General features: G+C 47.7%; 1 protein-coding gene across 1 annotated transcript in view; it reads right to left on the reverse strand.

Moving 5' to 3' along the window:
• Nucleotides 1-884: 884 nt before the first annotated feature.
• Ret (protein kinase receptor Ret oncogene) overlaps nt 885-22,370 on the reverse strand; it is a 324,724-nt gene continuing 303,238 nt past the window's right edge. The window contains exon 22 of the mRNA XM_077679579.1: nt 885-1,596. Within this exon, the coding sequence (XP_077535705.1) occupies nt 1,397-1,596 (200 nt within the window). The 3' untranslated portion in view covers nt 885-1,396. The remainder of the gene's footprint in view (nt 1,597-22,370) is intronic.

Raw genomic sequence — 22,370 nt, forward strand, 5'->3', positions numbered from 1 at the left:
ACGTACTCTACGGTTACGAGGAACAACTGAACAACTTTCGAGGTGACCACCACTGCTGGAGATTCTGGGTAGCAAACATGGCAGTCTTGGTGAGGAGCGGTGGGTCATTCACGTGACCAAAGGGAAAGAAAAGTAAACGATAACCAGAGCGATGCGAATTCGCGCCACGGAGGCAAGAAGGGAGTGAGAAAAAAAAGACACGCGGATAAAGCTACCACTTCTTCCATCCTTCAACCCCCGGAGCCAGCGACAAAGCAAAGAAAAAAAAGAGCGAGGGCGAGTTTTGTAGCCGCCCTGCTCTGGACGAGAGGGGCGCAGAGCTAGGTAGATAAAAAAAGTCAAAGATGGAGACGACGGAGACTAACTGGTCGCGAACGTAGCAGCTATCCTGACCAATGCGGTTTTTCAGCGGGAGCATGTGAGTTCGCGTCGGTTCGCGCCGCGAGTCCCACCGCCTCACCGCCAAGAAAGCGAGGAGTTCCCTGTTTGTGTCTGCTGCGTTTTTGCTTGAGGTAGGGGGTGTACGCTCTCCGTTGCCACTTGCACTGGATAAAACGAGGCAAGGTCATTCAAAGACAGTCTTCTATCAAGTTTCGCCTCAAACAAATGATTTTTTGTCTTTTTTCCTCCATTGTAGGTCCACTTCATTTATCGTCTTGAAGCAAGATATTTACATGCATGTGGGCGTGTTGCGATTCTTTTTTTGCGAGGGCTTCTAATAAGACGAACGTCTCATGAGGCGAACAAATTATCATAGCCCCTCGGAGTTTGTCTTAACAGGGTGTATATATATATATATATATATATATATATATATATATATATATATATATATATATATATATATATATATATATATATATATATACATATATATACACACACACATCTGGTTGTCAAACTACTAATTATGTAGTGGCCACGGGAACAGGAGGCAAGTTTTTGATTTCTCAAGGAGGCATGGCAGGTAAAGCCAGTCACTTTGTCTCCCCTTCTCGGTACGTGTCCCGCGCATTACTACAGTCATCGGCCACTACCAAAGTACTCAACTTGCACATTGCTACGTTTGGCCAGTATGTAAACTCTATGCAATGTCAAGAACAGCTTTTCATGCGCACAAGCAGCAGAGTCTCGCCTTGTTCACCGTGGTCTCCCGCCTGTTGTCTCGTATATTCCCGCTCGGAAAGGGAAAAGTGCGTCATGTGATGCGGGGCAACGCGCACCGTGCGAAACGTTACACTGAAACCGAACGAAGGAAAACACCGCAGGGATTGCGGCGGTGCCACTGCTGAACCGCACGGAGCTCCTTCGTGGTAGCGGTGAGTGGTGAAGCAGGCCCCTCGGCTTGCTGGAGCGGGCGTAGCAACCGTGGTCCCTTCGGCGCGGTGCCCGCGGACTAGAGAAGTTGCTTGGGTCGCTCGAGGCTAGCTCCATCACGTGATAGAACCTCTGGTCTAGCCAACCAGCACACGACCGGAGAGTCGACGAGAAGGCCGTTCTTGTTGGTCAGCAACCTCACGTTGCTCCCGTCCGGCTCGCTCTGCCTCCTCTGCGGGAAGGACCCCCGTCGTTCCAAGTCCATGCAGCCGTATTCCGCTGAAACAGACGGATGAGTCAGTTATTATCCCTTATGTACGGAGATCGGGTGGCTGCGATGAGGCAAACGAACCGTTAGAAAAGAACTTCACCGCGGGAGTCTACGCTCCGCAGTCTCTTCGCAGGAGTCTATGCACCTGTACGCACCTTTGCCCTGGGGTCACCGTAATGCTGATTCTACTACGTACCAATAAGCGATACCCCGGGCAACATGCGACGAATTTAATTATGGTGCCTCCTGCGGGCTGCTAGATTGGTATAATAATTGTCTTTCTGTATTAAACAAATTAGACAGCTAACTTTCCTGACTGCAAGTCTAAAAAACTCTCCCATTGCCTATGCGGCTAGCAATATTGCAAACAGTGTCACATATCATCTCTTTAATTGCATTAAAAAGTCTGTATTCGAGTAATACACAAGCGGAGGGTTATAAATATAATTACCGAAGTAAAAAAAAAAAGCAAGTGTTAGTCTCGATGCTCGGATTTCGCTTCCCCCATATGCTAATTCTAACTGACTTTATAGGGAAGCATGTATGTTTCATGCGGGAAATTATGGAAATGTCCAACGGGCAGTAGAGATCCATAGCGCCATGGCTTTGACACGAGTTTCAGAATTCATTAGCATTCCTATGCATGATTTAAACGAGATAAATTAGCTATTTGGGTAGCTAACGAGTGAGCAACCATGCAGGGAACGTTTCTTTTTGGTGGAACGCGGCACAACGCGAGCAAGAAACCGCAGCCCGCCAGCCTGCTTGCGTAAAGTCACTGCGACGGTCTGAGCGGTGGTGCAGGTAATACTGCTGGAGTTTTTATTTGTGATACTATATTGTATTTACAAATGACGCATTTGCTATTTCTGGGCGCTACACTCATAACAGCGTTAAATAAATAAATACAGTAGCGTTAAATAAATGGCTTACGTCATTGGAAGCCCATGTAACCCCGTTGTTTTCTTGATGTGTATTCGATTGGACGTTCTCTCAAGAACTTAAAACACCAAAAGTAATTCAATTTTTAAAAGAGGAAACCGAGCGTGTGCTGCAAAATACCGCTTGATTTCCGTTTTGCAATTCTCCAGCACGCATGATTGTTGAAAACTGTTTTGTAAATCGCTTCATTTTAGAAGTGCGCATCAAAAGCTTGTTTATGCAATCACTGTTGTCTGCTATTTTGTCAAATAGCGTTAAAACCGCAATTTAAACAGGAAACAATGGCGGTACAGTATTTGTCTACCTCGACAAAGCATGTGATTTCGTTAATCAGCGTTTTGTTGGCTAAACTAGAAGCCATAGTACGTCCTCACTCACTGCAGTAAACGCGCGCCGCGCCGCGCCCGGAAACACCTCCGCTTTTTGAAGGCCACACTACTGGGAGCGCGCGCGCGCGCAAAAGCGGTGGCGGCGGCGGAACAACCGGTCTTCGCCCTCTCCCACGGGTAAGCAGGGAAGCAACGTTGCAGGGAAGAACGGGTCTCGCACTCGGCTGCTCTCCGTGCCGCCCGAGCTCCCCGGGGAGAGCACTGACCTCCCAGCTCACGTGACCCGGGCGTTGATTGGCCCGTTGAGTTAGGCGCAAAGCGCCCTGCCGCAAAAATGGGTCCAAGACCCATCGTTGCGAGGCAGAGGAATCTTGCCGCCAAAGGGCTTTTGCGGCGCGTGTTTTTTGTGCGCGGAGCTACGCGTATGCGGCGCCGCAAGTGAGGAAGTACCTATAAACTCCAAGGCAATCCCGTTGTTCAGCTTCACCACAATGCACTCGATCGACCAATCTGTGCAGCCAACCACAAAATTCCGCGGAATAACAATGTAGAGCATACGATTCGACTTAAAGGTTCGGTCGGTGCTGGGGAACCAATCCACGTGCACCAATCAATGCACGGACGGTGTTCTGCGCTGCGAAGGGCCACAGCGCAGATCGCATTTTTAAAAGCAGAGTTGTTTAGGCCGACACAAATCCGTAGGTAGTAGGCAGAAAACTCCGAAGCCTCACGAAAAAAAAAGTGGTTTGGGAGGTCCCGGGAATCAAACCCAGGACTTTTCCGGCATGAAACCGGTCACATAACCACAGGGTCACCCCAAATGCCTGAGGGGGTACGGATTAGCAGCGGTGGGGAAGAACATGTGCAGCCATTAAAAAAAAACCATTCCCGTGGTCAGAATCCCACCTGGGTACCTCGCATTATGAAAGCGGCGTCTGTCCTACTGAGCTATCATCGAATGATGAGCTATCATCATTCGCTTTTGCCGTGCAGGTGGGTTCGCTCCTTCCCTTTGTAGCAAAAGATCAAACAATGTTTCCTTGCTGCTACTTCCATGCCCTTGTGTAGTGATTGTTTTTACAAGCCAATGTGTTCATGTTGTAAAACTGTTGATCATGTCTGGCGATATTGAATTTAAACCCGGCCCCCCGAAGGAAATTCTTGACGAACACTACAACGACCTCATTAAGTCACTGCATAACAGAATAGATAAAAACATAATGATCTGATGTAGTGTATTAACGAAGTGAAAGAGGCGCAATCGTCCCTTGAGAAACAGATTACGGATCGCGACAACAAGCTTTCGGAAGTTGAAAAACATGTCAGCTGCCCCGAAGGGCTGCCCACACAAAATTACCAACCACAAGTAATAGCGCTGAACCAACGGTTAGATGACTTTGAAGATCGTTCACGAAGGGAGAATTTAATATTTCATGGCCTTTAGGACAGCTCTTCCGAGACGTGGGCGCAACCCAAGGAAAATGTTTTTGCAGTTCTGAATTCCGTACTGAACTTGAACTTGACTTCTAGCGACGACCGAATATCTCGCGCCCACAGGTTAGGAAAGTTCATTCCCGGTAAATGTCGGCGAATTATTGTTAAGTTCCCGTCATCGAAATTAAGAAACAGAATCTTTAATTCCAAAAAAATGCTGAAGGAATTAGACGTAGTCGTGAGCGAGAATTTTTGCAGGGCAACGAGGAGCTTGCGAAAAAAGTTGTACGAGTTCGGAAAGGATAGCGGCCAGCAGTTTACGATTAGCTATAACAAGCTCTACATCAACAAAAAGTGCTATGTCTACTCTCCTGCTAGTGATAGCATACGCGAACTGGAAACGAACAAGCCAAGGAAGACCGATGATACGTCCGGGGGTTCAGATACCGTGTCACCCTAACTTCTGCCCCGCACCCAAAAAAACGATAACAACCTGCAAGTCGTATTTTCGAATGTGTGCAGTGTCACTAACAAGCGCGATGCCTTGTCTTCCCTTTGTGATGACTGCGCTGCAGACATAGTAGTCTTAACGGAAACTTGGTTATCAAATGAAACGACAAACTCGGAATTGTTTTGTTGTGATAAAAAATACTTTGTATACCGAGCTGATCGCTGTAATCAACCGGGCGGCGGTGTATTGATGACTGTAGCCGATTGTCTCACTTCCAGTTTGGGGATAAGAAATTCATTCTTAGAAATTATCTGCGTTTCAATTCATTTAAATAATCAAAATGCCCTGTTTTGTGACTGTTATCGTCCGCTGAATACTACATCGGACTTTTGTGACAAAATACATGATGCTCTTAACAACCTGGTCTTTAAATTTCCGCATGGCCGTTGTTTTTGCTGGGGGACTTCAACTTCCTCAAAATGAACTGGTCGGTGCCCTGCTCTGCTGCCAGTGATTGATCAGACGACAATACTACATTTTTAACATGTGTCTTGACTTTAATTTGACTCAGCTAGTTGGCAAACCAATCAGAGTGGGTCCGACGTCCGCTAACGTACTAAATTTGGTCCTGACAAATGTTACCGATCTACGCGAGACCTGATTTTCCTTCCTGGGTTAAGCAATCATTGTTTTATTCATTTTACCTTAGAAGCTCAGATTTTGCGCCGGCTCTCACACTGCAAAACGATCAGAAACTACATCAAAGGAGACTACGCTTCAAGTACACAGAACTTGAATCTTTTATCGATACCTACATGGGAGGCTTTTTCATGTGCAGCTTTCCCGCTAATGGCAGTCCTTTCAACAGTCATTACTCTGCAGTTTTTTAGCGAAATGAAAAGTTATTTTGCACAGCTAATATTTGGGGTGAATACTTGCTTTGTGCACAGTTTCAAGTCGCGCACGTTGCGCGACTAGGTTCCTGAGCCATGGAAACTATCCCATAGAAATGCATGGGAAGTAAGATTTGACAGCGAATTACGCAAAAAAATGTTCAGAATCCTGGAAAGTTATTTTAGTGTTTTCATCTTCACGTTGACTTCTGGCTTTATGCCAAATATCACTTTCCTAAAGTGGCTTTGCTAGGTTCCTGAGAGGTTGGAATTTTGAGGGAGAAAGCTGGGTATGTTTGATCGCACTGTGGAACACAATTGGCACTTATTTAAAGAAAAGGTCACGTTTTTGATCACAAATATATTCCTTTAGTTGTTATCTCTGGCAAGCAATGCTCACCTTGGTTTGCATCTGATTTAAAACGACTGCAAAACAGAAAAAACGCCTATTTCGTGTAGCCAAACGCAAAAATAAGCCATCCCGCTGGTTTGCTTACAAAAATAGCCACTTATCGTGCAGCAATAAAAAATGCAAAGGACGTCTTTTTTACAAACACTCTCCCCTCGCTTCTCCAAAGTAACACAAAAACAGTTTTGGAAGACAATTAAACCTAATAAAAAAGAACTTATATCTCTTAGATGTGCTGACAACCAGGTGATGCTCTGTGACGAGTGTTGTCGCCTTCTGAATGACGTATTCGCCAAGTCGTTTTCTAATTGTCCTGCTGATGTTTTGCCGCAATTATGCGATTGCAACTTTGTTCCTATAGATCCGATTGTAGTAGACCCTGTTGGAATTATGAAGCTGATTTGTAACCTGAAACCTTCTTCCATTTGTGGCGTACATGATATTAATGCCAAGTTCCTAAAAACACCGGTTTATTCGGCTATAATCCTGTCACACTATTTTTTCAATTCCTTCACTGCTGTGCTGTGCCAATTTGATTGGAAGGTGGGGAAGGTCGTGTTTTTGTGCAAATCTGGTAACCCGAGCTCTCCCTTAAATTACAGACCAATATCGTTAACTTCTATTTCCTGTAAACTTTTAAAGCATGCCATTTACTCTAACCTTCTATCATTCCTCGAATCCAACTCCTTTTTCAGCCCATTTCAACATGGCTTTCGGAAAAATTGCTCATGCGAAACGTAGCTTCTAACATTCGCACACGACATTGCATCAGCTCTGGATCACGGTTCATCTGAAGGTTGCATCTTTCTAGATGTTCAAAAAGCGTTTGACAAAATGTCTCATCAATTATTAGTAAGCTCAGTACCCTAAACATTGACCCTAATGTATTTAAGTGGATAGAATGCTTTTTGACCAACCGTACCCGATTTGTGACTGCTAACGAATGTAATCCTCCCCATGCTGATGTTAAATCTGGTGTACCCCAGGGTTCCATATTAGGTACTCTGCTCTTTTTAATATTTATTAATGACCTTCCTTACGGTATAAACTCCTCAATAAAACTATTCGTTCATGATTGCGTTATTTATCGCAAAATTCATGACCAAAAGGATAAAAGTAATTTACAAGCAGATCTCGACACTGTCTCAAAATGTGGCAGCAAATGGCGCATGACACTTACACAAACAAATGCAAAAGCGTGACCATTACACGCAAACGTTTTCCCCAGCAGCCTTTTAATTATAACATTACCGGAGCCATTCTTGAATTCGTTACTTCATACAAGTATCTTGGTGTTCACATTAGCAATGACCTAACATGGCACACACACATTAATTATGTCTGCAGCAGCGCAAGCCGTTCCTTAGGGTACATTCGCCGTAATTTCTCTCATGCCCCATCCTCCCTTAGGCCAACACTTTATCAGACACTAATTGACCCTAAACTGGAGCATGCCTCGCCAATCTGGGGCCCTGCACCACAAAACTTAATTTCTCTTCTAGAATCTGTACAAAACCACTCAGCTAAATTTATACTTTTTGACTACTCCCGTACCTCCAGTGTTTCACTAATGAAAAGTAACCTGGTTCTACCAAATTTAGACAATCGCTGAAAAATTTCACGACTTTCTCTGTTTCACAAAATCTTTTTTCACAGCCCATCTATGAGATGCTACCTCTTCTCACGGTCCACGTACATCTCATCCCGCATCGACCATCAGTTCAAGGTTGCCGTCCCATTTGGCCGCACAAACACATTCTCCGATTCATTTCTTCCCAAAAAATCTCAGGAATGGAACCACCTACCCACCACATTGTGTCCATTAAAGATCCTGCATCATTCAAGAATGCACGTTCTGTATGTACATGTAAGGCAGTAACCTGGTATGTGAATTTTTTTTGTCCACTCACTGCCTGTACTTCCACATTGTTACCTGTTTCGTGCACTGTACCCACCCCCTCTGTAACGCCGCAAAAGCCCTGAGGGTTCTCTAAAAAATAAATAAATAAAAAATAAATTTCGGGCGCTCAGCATTTCCTTTGGGTTAGTAGCGTGGACGTTGGCTTTGGTTTCTAGCGCGTGCTAACGCGGCCCACTTTGGGAGAGAAGTGAAAGCCTGCGGACGAAACGATCCGGGCCTGTCACTCATACAGAACTTTCAGCGGCAAGTTCCGAAATAAATGTGAGGTGCAACAGGCGGGTCTCTGGCGAAGCAAGAGGGGCCTCCAGATGTGCTGTTTCTCGAGCCTTGCACCACTAGTGCAAGCTGCGGCAATTTTTTTGTTTCAAATTTTATGCACGTTGCTGTCCTCCGCCGAATTTCCTTTGTTCGCGGCATGGATTGGCCACTCATGTGCATTATGCTGAAGCTGAACCACGGGATTGCCTTAGAGTGTACAGTTATCCCCACGCCACATTTAATTAAAACCTAATCATCTATTAGAAAGCTGGCCGCCTTTATATCTTACGTACTATCAAACTTCAAAACCACCAAGGAGGCGTTCAGCGAGGTTCAATACTCGGTACGATTTTATTTTTAATATACGTCAATGACCTTACCATCTGCCTTAATACTATAAATTTTTTTTCTTAACGCAGGTGATACGACCCTATTATCGATTGTTGTAAATCTATATCTGGTGTTACACCTAGCCCTAGAAACGATTTGAATGACATAAAAACTTTGGTGCCGCTGGAACAGCCTATATATAAGTGCAAAAATTACGACGTCCGTGGTCTCCCATTCAGAGCACAAACTGATCTCCACCCAGCAATAACGCCAAAGAGTATTCTATTCTTAAGGTTAATGTTAATCGACGTTCAGTTTCGGGCTTTATTCTTTTTAACAATCTAAAGTATACCGACCACCCTCCTGATGTAAACGAAAAGGGGCTTTTGAAAATCACAGCTTACTAAAATACACCTATTATTAAAATACCACCGCATTATATTTCTCTTTCTCCTGCATTTCTTCATAGTCATACCGGAACTTCTCCACATTCTAGGGTAACACATACACAGCCCCAATAATTTCCTATAAAAAAGTTACAAAATAAAAAATATGGTTCAATGCGCCGTAGCTACATCTCGGCTATAAGGCACGCCGTAATGGAGGGCTCCGGGTTCATTTTGACAAATCTGGGATGTTTAAGGCGCGCCGAAATCTCCACACACGGGCGGTTTTGCTGGTCGCCTCCACCTGAAAAGCGACAGTCGCTGACAGAAATCGCACCCGCGTACTCGGGCTGAGCAACACAATGCCTTAGCCCCTGAGCCACCGCGGCGGGTAGAGTTACAAAATCAAGCCATTCGTATTATAACTTCCACGCCCATACTGGACATTACTGCTCAGTGTTACTCGCATCATTGTTACCCACTGAATATCGTAAACTCACGGTCCCAAACCTGGTGTAATTGCAACCGACTGTCTGAGTCTGTCGCCGTCACGCTGCTCTCCTGTTGTCGCATTAGGCAGTACACGAACATTTGGATTATTTTGTTTCAGTGAAATCACTGCTCTTCTGAGAACCGGGCCACTGCAGGTTTTCGAAACAATGCTACACATTGCACAAACGGCACGTGAAAGGGGCGGAGGCATTGTTTGCAAAGAGTAAAACTGTCCGTTGCGGACAATGAACTCGCCGAAGGCCCGCCGGAGCGTTTGCGCATGCCCCACGAAGGCACGCCTACGCGCGGGGCCGAAATAATAGTAATGATTTCTTGTGGAACTGAAACGCGGATGGCTAACATCTTTCTTTCCCGGCATGAGTGGAAATATTGTTGAGCATAGGCCTTAGAATGAACCAATCTACGGCCCTCGCCGATGTTTGGCTGGGCCAACAGGAAACTCCTGCGCAGGCGTGGTTTAAAAAACATCACTGTACGACTTTCGCCAACTACACGTGGCCGGTCATGCAACAGCCTGAGACTACACTCCTCCCACGCGACGCCGGCAGCACGCGCTCCGGACTGCACACTGCGCGTGACATCTCGTGCTTGGTGCTGCGTCAGCGTGTCCGAAAAAGGCCCAAGGCTTCACTGCTTCGTTCTGCTGACGTTGCGTTCTGCGTTGGGTTTGACCAAGCATCGGCGCTTTGCTGTTGGGTTATCGATTTGGTTTTGCATCTCCGTTAGATTATAGGCAGTTCCCATGTCTACCTCTTTTCCCGGCCAGGGGTCCTCTCCCTGGTCGGCTAGTCTCTTGGCGCAGGACCTGCCTCTGGATTCCTTCCTGCAAAACGGCGTGATGGCTGTCTCGGTGGCGATGGTCCCTACCAACGGTGGGGCAATCAGGTTAAAAAATTTCAAGACCATCCAAAAAGACCTACAAGCCGCAAGTGTTAAGGAGCGTTAAGGAGGTGCGACCATACGGGAAGGGGGGAATTATCTGCAAGTCATCAGATTACGTGTACTAAAGGGATTGTCCGCGGAGTTGACGTGGACATTTCCCCAAGTGAGCTCCTTGAGCAGTTTCTGGATGCCGGTGTGATCGCGGTGTACCGCTACTCTCGTGTGGTGGACAATGTCCGCACCCCTACGGAATCAGTGATCGCCACATTTGCGGGCTCCTCATGCCCTTCAGAAATCAAAGCATGTCCCCTGATCTACAGAGTTGAGCCTTTGTCCCCCCTTCCTCGCCAATGCCAGAACTGCTGGCGCTATGGTCATAGTGCAGGAACTTGTAAATCCTCCACTCGCTGCTCCAATTGCGGGGCCGATCATTCCGCTAGCCAGTGTACTGCGGATAAAGTTACATGCTGCCTCTGTCGAGCTGCTCATCCAGCGGGCTACTCGAACTGCCCAGCCTGCGCAACAGAAGTCAGGGTCTTGGAGGTGCTGGAAAAACGCTGTTGTTCCCGCTCTGAAGCAGTAAATATAGTCAGAGAGAGCTTATGGGTGCTACCGCCCGCCACACCCAAACCAATGAGGCTACTCTTGCCAAAGCAATACCGCTGGCACTGAAAGAGGTTTTGCCTGAGGTTTCGGGACAAATGGTCTCGTCGGTGACAGAACTGGTTTCGAACTTTTTGTCTGCTCAGACACAACAAATTCTGCAAGTCCTGTCTTTGCCTGTGTCGGTTTCCCAGGAGCAGGCCTGCTCGCAGCCTTTGTCCACGACTAACAGGGATCAAACGTCCCAGGCTTCAGCGGTTCGAGGGGAGAACTTCGCGAGGAACCCTCCATCGATAAGCTCCCTCCAGACGGGTACTTCCAACGAGGCTATTAGCCCGGCTCTGATCAGTGATAACCGCCTCAACATATCAGGTTTCGGCTCCTTCGGCTCCTGTGGTTTCACAGGGTCAGTTTTCCTCCCCAGTTCTTGATCCAGATTGTGAGTTTGAAATGGAACTAGAGCTACCGGCAGCTTCGACAAGGCGACCTGAAAGTAAACGGAAACTTAATCGATTTCGCAACAATCCACTACCCCTATAGAATAGAAAGCCAAAAAAGCTAAAAAGGGCCAAACATAAATTAAGCCTAAAGGAAGAATCTTGGAGGCAGCCATGGCTGCTATTCACTCCCCCTAATGTTAATCCAGATTCTTCAGTGGAATTGTCGTTCGATAATTGCGGCGCTCACAGATCTTAAATGTCTCATTAACAATGTCCAGATATTATTCTCCTCCAAGAATCTTGGCTGTCCAAGGATAAGCCATTCACTCTTCCGGATTTTCGCGTGTTTAGATTAGATAGGGTGACCCGAGGAGGTGGATGAAAATTTTGCCACAATGCCAAACTGTGTTTTCAGTCCTTGTCACCGGGCGAACTGCTGGCGATTCCTACGTGCCTCCCTGGATGCGTTTCTATTTCTTTAGTTAATGCATATTTCCCTAACGGAGTGACTACCACAGGTCCCCTAGATCTTGATCTTTCGTCGAGTAAGCCAAACCTCGTTATCGCCGGTGACTTCAACTCACATCACGTCAGTTGGGGTTTTAAAACAGATACCTGTGGTTGGCGATGGTTAGACTGGACGTCCACCAAAAATCTTTGTTACAACACGGGTAGTGCGACATTTGTCCGGAGCCGAATGCGATCGGTCTTGCATTTAGCATTTGAAAAGGGCGTTTCAGTCTCTTCGTGGAGTACTGTCGATTGCCCTACAAATAGCGACCATATACCGCTAGTTTTCCATATAGCTGTCTCCCCAAGTACACCGGAACGGGTATTGCGGACGTTGGTAAATTGTAAAGTTATAAAAAAGAAATTGCTTTCGGCTATCACATCGCACCCGAATGAGTGTGAGGAAAATATGGTAATGAAGGTAACAGCCTCATTGAAAAACTCACTAAAAAAGTATGAACTTATTGTTGCTCCTACCAAGATAGAAGGTATAAGCCCCTGGTGGGATCAGGACTGTTACCCGCCGCGGTGGCTCAGGGGCTAAGGCGTTGCGCTGCTGAGCACGAGGTCGCGGGTTCGATTCCCGGCCGCGGCGGCCGCTTTTCTGATGGAGGCGAAAAGCAAAAACGCCCGTGTGTACGAGATTTCGGCGCACGTTAAAGATCCCCAGATGGTCAAAATTAATCCGGAGCCCTCCACTACGGCGCGCCTCATCGCCTGCGTTGCGTCGGCGCGTTAAACCCTACAATCAATCAATCAGGACTGTTCTAGATATTATCGGCGTAGGAAGGTGGCGTGGAAGAAGTTTATTCAGAATCAGAGTCACGACAACTGGTCACATTTTTAATATCATTCGGCTATTTTCCGCCGCGAAGCCCGGGTGAAGATGCTCGATAAACGGTACGGCGCCGACTCCCAAACACGATACGGATATTGCTATAACTGCCGACCACACGCGCACCACCCTAGTTACTGTGGACTCCAGCGGACATCTGGCTACAGCCGTCACCTATCGAAATCTGCCAGTCACCTCAGCCGAAGCGCTTGCCAACGCCCATGCAACTACTACACACCAGCATCAACCATACTTGACCATCATTAAGGACTCCCAACAAGCTTGGCAGCTGTATCAAGCGTGCCTTGCACCACCCCAGGCCCTCCTTGTGCTCTAACACCTTCCCGAGGACATTGAAATTTCGATCGTCTGAACCTCAGGTCATGCTGTCCTTGCAGGGAATGAGGCGGCTCATGCCCCAGCCCGCGATCTCCTTACCCGGGCACTCCCAATAGCAAGCACCGACACCGCCGGGCGCCTAGTCTCTGACCATCAAATCCTAACTCCGCTGGACTCTACCTACAGCTCCCTCCTCGCGCACTTCACACACACCAGAAGAACATACCCTCCTCCACACCACAGTCTCTCCAACCACTAAGCTCACATATATCGGCGTCTACAAACAGAAACCTTCTACAACCACACTATCCTCTCCCACATATCTCCGTCCATTTTTCCACACAACTGCCCACAATGTGACACCCCTCTCACAACCTACCACCTTGTGTATTCATGTCCCCACCACCCCCACCCCATTCACTCCCCCTCCCTTGAGCAGTGGGAGTCTGCGCTGACCAGCTCGGCGCCGGAGCATCAAATCGCCCTGGTGCAGCGAGCCCTGGATTCGGCGCAGGCGCGCGGCCTCCTGGACGTAGGAGGCTGACCACGTCCCTTTCCGGCTCTCTTGGCTGCTCGATAAAAATGTTTTTTACCACCACCCACCACCGAACAATCTCTACGGCTAAGCAACTGCATCATTCGCATTGCTTCTCGGCGCTTTCAGATACAAAAAACAGGGTTTGCGTTCTTTCGTAATCGCAAGAGTTTAGATAATCGCAGTAACGATGTTTCAGTCCTGGAAACGTCTGATGAAATCATGAATTCGATCGAAAAGATCGCCCAGGGCTTACAAATCAGGTTCTCATCTACTCTATCACCCATTGACGTAGGAAGTATTCCAGGTGTAGACTTCTCCGCTGTCACTATGGGAGAGATGGGGGATGTTGTTCTGCGGCTGCCGGGAGCCTCCCCGGGGCCAGATGAGGTTTTTACTCCCGCGATAAACTTTTGTTTGAGGGATTTCCTGACGATCTGTTGAATATCATAAATACTTCATTGGAAAAATAATGGATTCCTGCAGATTGGAAAATCGCAAAAATTGTCCCCCTTCTAAAGAACCCCAGCCTAGGTGTTATTCAGGACAATATTCGCCCAATAGCACTAACTAGCAACCTAGGCAAATTGATAGAGAGAATTTTGTATGGTCGTTTAGTCCAGTTTTTGTCCAGTAAAAATATTCTTAGCCCGCATCAAATCGGCTTCCGTCCGGGTTGCTCCATTTGGTCCGCCCATGTTGACCTGGCGAGCCGTATTCAGATTGCGGGCAGAAATAAACAGGTATGCGCACTCGTCACACTGGATATTGCTAAAGCGTATGACAGCGTGGAATAGGGCGTACTGCTAGCCAAACTACCCCAATACATCCTTTCATGGATTCAACCATTTTTAATTGGACGCAAGTTCTTTTGCTCGAAAAATGGCTTTAAATCATCGACTTTACATCAGACAGGGGCGTCCCCCAAGGCTCGGTGCTTTCTCCTATCCTATTTAAGGTACTCATGAGCTCAATTTCAATAAATCAGGAAGTTTGTACTTATGTTTACGCTGACGACAAAGCCTTTTTCTCTGCTTCTCAGGACATTCATGTCCTTTATCAAATGCTACAGGCATATTTGTTTTTCATCGAAAGGTGGTTAACAAACATAAATTTGAACATTACCGTCAATAAGTGCGCTGTTATTGTGTTTGCGGTTACCCTCTGCCTGACGTATCGGGAGGCAGCTATCCCTCAGGTGGCATCATTGAAGTATTTGGGTGTAATATATGATAATACAATGGATTGGGGGCCTCATATAAACCATATCACGACCAAAGGGGACCGGGCACTTGGACTTGCGGAGACTCAGCAATAGGAGTTTTGGAATGAGAAGAGACACTTTACTTTTTTATTTACAGGGGGTACATACCTCCCATTTTATAGTTTGGCTGCGCCCTCTTTTCCGGTTCACCAGATTACAAACTCAGAAAGTTTATTATGTTGGAGCATCGTGCACTGAGATTTTGCCTCGGCCTCCCAAGGTGCGTGGCCAATAACATCTTATATTTGGATGCCCGCGTGCGGTGCCTGGAGTCTCGGTTTCGGCTACTAACAGCACTGACGTTTATGAGGATTTTTGAATTTCCACAGAACAGATATTTTTCATTGATGGTTTCTCAGCCGGCACTCTTTTTAAGCTCTTGGTGGCCTCGGCACATTCATCCACAGTGTGTTTACGCCCAGACGTTACTCTCACCGTTGAGTATCAACATTCCCACAGTACTGACAATGCCTTGTGACGTTCCTCCTCCGCCTCTAACTTTCCATAACATTTTCCCCAGTAACGCTAAAATGCATACGTCGCTACTTTTAACAGGAATACTGAACGACCATTTGGCAAGCTTGAAGAATTATGCAATAGTGGCAACAGATGCATCCCAGCGTGAGGAGCGAGTAGGTGTAGAAATTTTTAGTTCACACCTTAACTGGTCAGTCTCGCTGCGTTTACCTGATTTCACACCGATATTTCAAGCCGAATTCCTAGCGATAGCTCTGGCCTTAAAAGAAGTACCTCCGCAGCACTATAATGTAGCAATAATTACTGACTCCTTATCGGTTTGTTCTGCTCTGTCTTCATCCGAAAATTCCGCTCTTATTTGTACATCCAACTTCGTTGTGCCTTCCCATTTGCATGACATCTGCCTCATTTAAGTTCCAGGTCACAAAGGGTTACAGCCTAATAAACAGGCTGATTTCTTGGCGTGATCATCGTTGGATGGCCCCCAGTTGACCTATGCAATATTCCCTTTATTGTAGCAGGAGCAAGGTTTCGTACCTATCAACACCTAGCGAGAGTGCAGGAAGGGATCATCACTGATTTTGAAGATTATGTCCATTTAAAACAGAATTGGAATACCTGTTTTTGTGAATCTCGTCAATGCGAGGTCACATTAACTAGCTTCAGATGTCGAGTCCCCCAACTCAACTTTTTTATGCACTGGGCTGGTCTAGCCTCCTCCTCCCGATGTGCTGTCTGCGGTGATCAGGAGACTTTAGAGCACTTCCTATTGCATTTCCGCGGTTTTTTAATGATGAGGCAACGTCATCTTGCCACGCCATTGCGACGAATTGGACTGCCTATTTCCATGCCCGTACTACTATCTTTTGGGGCCACGTAACTGGGATATTGTCACCGAGGGTTGGCTGCAGCCATCCATGCATACGTTTCCGAGACCAGGCTCCTGCCCTGTTAGCTTTGATTCTTGCATGTACTTTTTCCGGCCCAAAAAGCTCATTTGTTCTATCCCAAACTCTACTTACAACATTCAACCACTTCTATTTTCTCTCTTTCTGCGTATAAATCGCGAGGTTTATAATTTTCCGTTGTTTTCAGCGGGCGCAGTAGCCCTTCTCACGCCCGATTCCTGGCGAATCCCCCACGTGGGTATGTGCCAAGTCACCAGGAACAACAACAAAAACAACAACAACAGCACCCGCTTTAGTTAGTGGGCGCTGGGAGCGTGCGCTGTCGCCTTATCCTACGCAAAAGCATAGAGGTTATGCAAGCTTCTTTCCCCAAACCATACCAGGGTACCCGTGATTGCTTCAGCGCAGCGGACACTCGATATTTTGTTGATCTCTCCTTTGGCTTTACTTCACAGTGGTTTATAGTGGCTAGGGAAACATCTCATTGCTCTGACTAAGGGGGGCCGGCCAACAGCCGCGATATTTGTAACACAAGGCAACCAGGGAAGAAGCCGGGAGTACGAAGAGCGAGGGAAAGGAAGACCCATCCTGGGCGAGTTTCTAAGGCGTATGCTGTTCACTGAACCAAACAACTGGACGTGTTCGTTCTGCGAGTTCCACATGCACATCTCCAATCGTGAAACAAGTACGCGGCACATGCACTTTCCTGAAATTTGAATTGCGTTTTGAACATAGCGAATATACACGCCAGTTGCCAGTGTGTAAGTTAGGCTGCCGCGGAATATTTCAACCACACATTGTTGTTCTAGGTACGTTGAAGAACGTGAAATGGGCTTAGAATATTCATTTCGAGGCACCTGCCTTGTTTGTTAGGCTTGTGTGACGTCCCAAAAGCAATTAGTCGGATTCGTTTCAGTTGCTGCAATAAAAGGGGTTTAGCATTCGCCTCAATGGCGGCGCATCAAACGCGAAGTGAACGAACTGCGGAAGACTGCGGTCCTGCGCCACCGATGGCCTGCGCAGTGTTCCCAGGCACTAAGGAGACATTCCAGTCCTCCCACCTGTGAGACCCATTTGAAAGAAGTGTGCCCACGAGGCTCACCGGCACGGAGTCCTTGTCAGTCTCTCATTCCGTCTGCCCCACTTTGGAAGCACATAGGGCAGCACTTACTTCCCAGCGCGAACTATAAATGGAAAATTCCCGGCAATCGCGTCGTCCGTCGCAGAAACTGTTAGCGGTGGCGCCACGAGGGGGAGCTTTCGCTATTACGGCGCGATCATTGGCGTCTATGGCAACGAAATTAAGCAGGCAAATGTACATAAGTGTGGAAATTTTGCTGCCTTGGTAATTTTTCTGCCAGGCCAAGCGGCGCGGGAGTTGGCGGCCGCGCCGTGAAACTGCCCACCCAAATGCGCGTGGGATGGATTGAAACCTAAGCGCCGAACATTTTACTTTTCGGCGACAGTCTCCCAGGTCCGGACTGGGAAAACCCGGTACATCGCTGTGAGAAATCATTTCGCGAAACACTTCCACCGCGCTCTGGAAGTCGCCTCACACTGAGGAGTGGCGGAGGGCCAATCGCTGCAGTTATAGTTGCTCGTATTAATTTTTCTTTCTTCTCCGTCGGTTGTAATCACGAAATAGTGAAACTGGTGGATTCCCTTGACTGCGGACTAACTTAGGACAGCGAACTAACTGGGAACTAACTGCGAACTAACTTAGACCCACTGGCTTTATTTTTAGTCGACACTACACGACACCGTGGCACTATCAGCCTCCTTTGAAGCTTCGGTGCGTTTCTGTCTTTTGCCTATTACTCTGAAAAAATAAATCAAAGGGGGGAGGGGGGTGGTTCGAAGAAAGGCTTCACAATAACCTAAATATAACAATAACTAGTGCCAGTTCGCGCCAATTTTCTAAGAGTTAGTCTTTGACATTAGAGCCATTATAGTGAAAATGCGTTAAATTTGCCAAAGAAAACTAGGTGAATTTCCATCATGTCATCCAATCAATAGACAGTCGCGTGGGTGCCGTTTACGGCAGCGCATCAGTGTTGGAGGCAACTGACTTGAAGCGCGCAGCGTGCATTTTCGCTTCTGTTAACGCCCCCCCCCCCCCCCCCTCCGCCCTTTCGAAGTATAACATCCTGGCACTTTGTCAAGGAAATCATGCGACGTCAGCCTCCATATTGTGCTCCAAGAGCGACGACGCCGACTATAATGGATAGTGACCCATCGCCTATAGTCGCCTCGCATAGCCCGGGCCGTCTTGAGCCCGCCGGCCGGTGAAATCGGCCAAAATATCACTCGTTTGTCACCTCTAGTGAAAGCGCTAACGGGCCTTCATACGGAAACGTTCTAAGTAAAACAAATACGAGTCTTCAATTTTAGACTAGAGGCGTGGGACTTCGTTCGACCGAATGAAACAATTGGAGCCCAGTATATGTTAATATTTAGATATTTTAGCTGAAACGTAAGGCGTACCTAAAAGTATCCTGTTAAGTGGATGAAAATGCAGATTACGCAGAAGATTCCAAAATCAGCGGCACTAAATTCCTGCCGTACAATAAAAAAAATTATAAGACATTTCGGCTGAGGCGATGCGCAGCGTATATTTGCTAAACCGCGTAAAGGTAAGCGTCCTGAATGGTTGTCTTTATTTCCAATGGCGTCAACTTACGTAGACGCATCTTTGAACTAATCGAATGAGGACGCACGAAAAAAAAAAAAGAAAACAGCCATCCGGGCACACCCAACCTAAGCTCTGTTCACAGAAACGGCGAATGCTTGAGCCTGGGAAGCAGTTATACCGGCCGCTTTGCCGTGTATCACGCCACCGGTGCAAGTGTATCACGACGCCGCTAGTACAAGTGACAGCGCTGTGTCATCCTGTTTTGGTAGTCTTTGAAAGATGATAGTCTTTCTGGGGCAACTTTAACGTAAAAATTTTAATCTGTCAGTCCGTGGCCTCCGCGATCGGCTGCCGGCGGCGCCGGTAGCCGATCGCGTAGGCCACGGTCAGTCAGAACCGGAAGTACCACCATTCTTATAATTAGAATAACAGGCTGTATTAATTTTTGCGGAAGCAAATTAAACAGAAACTACACATTAAAAAGGGGGCCAAGACAGGTGAAATAAAATACAACCCAGATAAAGAGCTCGAGCTTGATCTCGTGATGTTCCAATCAGAACAAAAAACAAAAGATAAAAATGAGTGCTGTCCCCAACAGATCGCCCGCGAGCAGTGCGAACGCGGGAAAATTGAATTGAATTGAAAAAAAAATCGTGTCAGCTTCGCACTACTGGGGTAAAGACTGGGAAAATCACGAAGCTGGCGGCCCACCTAGCGTAATCTTGGTTCGGCTAAGTTTATGCGTGGTTATGCACGGAGATTCGGCCAAGTTTTCCGTGTGGTTATGATTCGAGACGCGGCCAAATCTACAGCGTGGTGTCGTCATTAGCCCCACAAAAAGCAATGAACACTCGGTCATTAAAATATGTATAATGTATGCGAGATCGTAACTACGGATCTTCTGCAACTCGCTGACGTGTGACCGCCGTTTAACCAGCGCGATATTCGGGATGGGCCCGAAGTCGTCGCATCTGTTCTCGAGTAGCGGCGCGGGGGCCTTCGCTCCGCGGTTCCTCTTCTTCGGGAGCGACACTCTTCTGTCTGCCCATTTCTCCTTCATCGGATACCCGGCTGTTGCACCTCAAATGGATTTCCTAACCTGCCGCTGAAAGTTTTGTAGCGCAAGCTACTCTATGCTACCTCGGGCAGTCTTCGCGGGGTGACCAGTTTTGCCCTTGGGCGCTAGAGGTCAAACCACACCACTTTCGCAAGCGCCCGGCACGGAGCAGCGGCACGTTTACGGGGAGAGATAGGCGAGGCGGGAAAGGAGACGTGCGCAGGACCCGTGCGCGCGACGTGGAGGAGGAAGGCGAGGAGGCCGCAGCGATAAGCGCGCACCACAAAGGCCACAAGGCCACGTGCGGCCCCAAACCATGTGTGATAGAGGAAGACAAACATCCAGCTGTGGTCCCTCGTTCAGCGGCGAGGCTTAAACAACGTCGTGACACGAAAAAGAGGAAAAACGCTACTGTTGCGTACAGCTTCGCTACCTACAAGTCTTACGCGTTAGTGTGACCTTCCTTCGTTTTTTTTTTTTTTTCATGATTGGCGGGCCGGGTCGTTTTGTCCGCAGGCCGTTAGCACGCCCTACAACCCGCGGCAACCGGCTTCGCGAATTCGGCGTCTGTGTTCCCCACTTCACGCGCGAACGCACGTGAACTGGCGGAGAGAACAGCACGCGAGAGATCACCCCACGAACGCTGGGCAGAGTGTTCTCGAAGCTCGAGCGGTGACCACGCGCGCGATGACGTCATCGCTCGGCGAGGTTTTCCCGCGCACGTTCGCCGGCCCAACACCAGCTTAAACAGCATCACTGTGTAAAAAAAGCTACGGGGAGTGCTTAGAACTTTCTGATAATGTAAAGGCAAAAGCCTAGTCGCACCTCCTGTTCATCTAGTGAACTTTGTGTTGGCCTTTGCGGCCGCACCCGACACCACTGAGCCAGTTCCCCGGACAGCCCCCTCCGAAGCTCATTCGGCTCCTTCGCCATGGTCAGGAGCATCCGTTTCACCCCGTCGCTGCCTTCACCATTCAAGCTGGCTGGCGCTGCACGTGCGGTAGTGGCCTACCGTCATTTCGCGCAGCTGTTTCCCTTTTCCGGCGTGAGTTGCGTCGCAATCTCTCAGAGCCCTCCTCCAACCGCCCTCCCACACTGCTGTTTGCTTTTCCTGGCGCCCTATCCCAGGCTCATGCTCCCTGGTTCGGCCCTTCCCTGGCGCGCAATCCTCTATCCGGCTCGCGCACTTCAAGTTTTTTTGGACGATTGTGTAACTCACAACGATTTTTCGTGCCCCACACGTTCCAAGAATAGGTCTTTGGCCTCAACAAACGTTATTGTACCCGTTGTGCAAGAAGCGGGAAGGGAGGGAAGAGCGAGAGGAAGCTTGGAGGGTGGGAGGAGGAGATGGTCGATGCAGTTACGTGGTGGAAGCGGGACCACACTTCAGTGACAACTGAAGCCAAGCGTGCATATTTGCGGCCATTTTTTATCTATTATTATCATTATTTTTCAACGACGACGGTCGGTCAGGGAGTATCCAACACATCTGCGCCGCAACGCGAACATCGCGCGCTGTCGGCCACGTAAGCGGAGCTCTCGTTACGTGTGCGTGCGTACCTGTCTTTTTTTCTTCTTTTTATTTCATCACCATCACCAGCCTATCTACGTCCACTGCAGATAGGCTTTGCCCCATCTTGAGCCCAGATTGTCTTGCATATTTTCGTAACAACCAACGCAATTCGTATTTTTATGTTACATATCGCTGTTATTTTCAATACGCCCTTACGCTTTGGATGAAATCTGCCCAAGGCGTCCTTTGAGGTAAACGAAGCTTACATGTACGACCCGTGACCCCAGAACTAGTAGGTTTAGAAAGCTTTTGCCTGTGTATACGCTTCGTGTTCAGTCTCTTTTTATGGCTGAAAAGCTTCCCCCCCCTCCACGGTTCCCCGGGAGTTGAAAACAGTTTCTCTCTCTCTCTCTCTCTCTCTCTCTCTCTCTCTCTCTCTCTCTCTCTCACACACACACACACACACACACACACACATACTCACACAACACACACACACAACACACACACACACGCACACGCACACACACGCGCAGACGCATACACACACACGCGCAGACGCATACACACAAAGGAAGCCACAAAGGCGACACCAGGATATTGACGCCAAATATTTTGTGGTGGTCAGCTTGGTATACAAAAAATGGAATAAAAACAAGACAAAGGTAGACAGGATCTCCAAGGGCAGTGGTACGTAACACACACAAAAAAAGAATGCTTAGTTTTTTCTTCTCTACAGAACGATTTACTTCGCCTTTGCCACAGAGCAAAAATTCCACAAGAACTGAGTCTGTGTACATGCTTGGAAGGCGAAAAATTGTGATTATCAAACTTCTTTTCTGCTACATCGTATTTTCGTCCCCTTCTTGGCTTTCGTGTTTTCGTACTTCGACGCGAATAACTCCGACAGCAATACTGGAC

This window comes from Haemaphysalis longicornis, unplaced genomic scaffold, assembly GCF_048455015.1.
Source record: "Haemaphysalis longicornis isolate Haplotype H1 unplaced genomic scaffold, Haemaphysalis longicornis Haplotype H1 scaffold_1, whole genome shotgun sequence".
NCBI lineage: Eukaryota > Metazoa > Arthropoda > Arachnida > Ixodida > Ixodidae > Haemaphysalis > Haemaphysalis longicornis.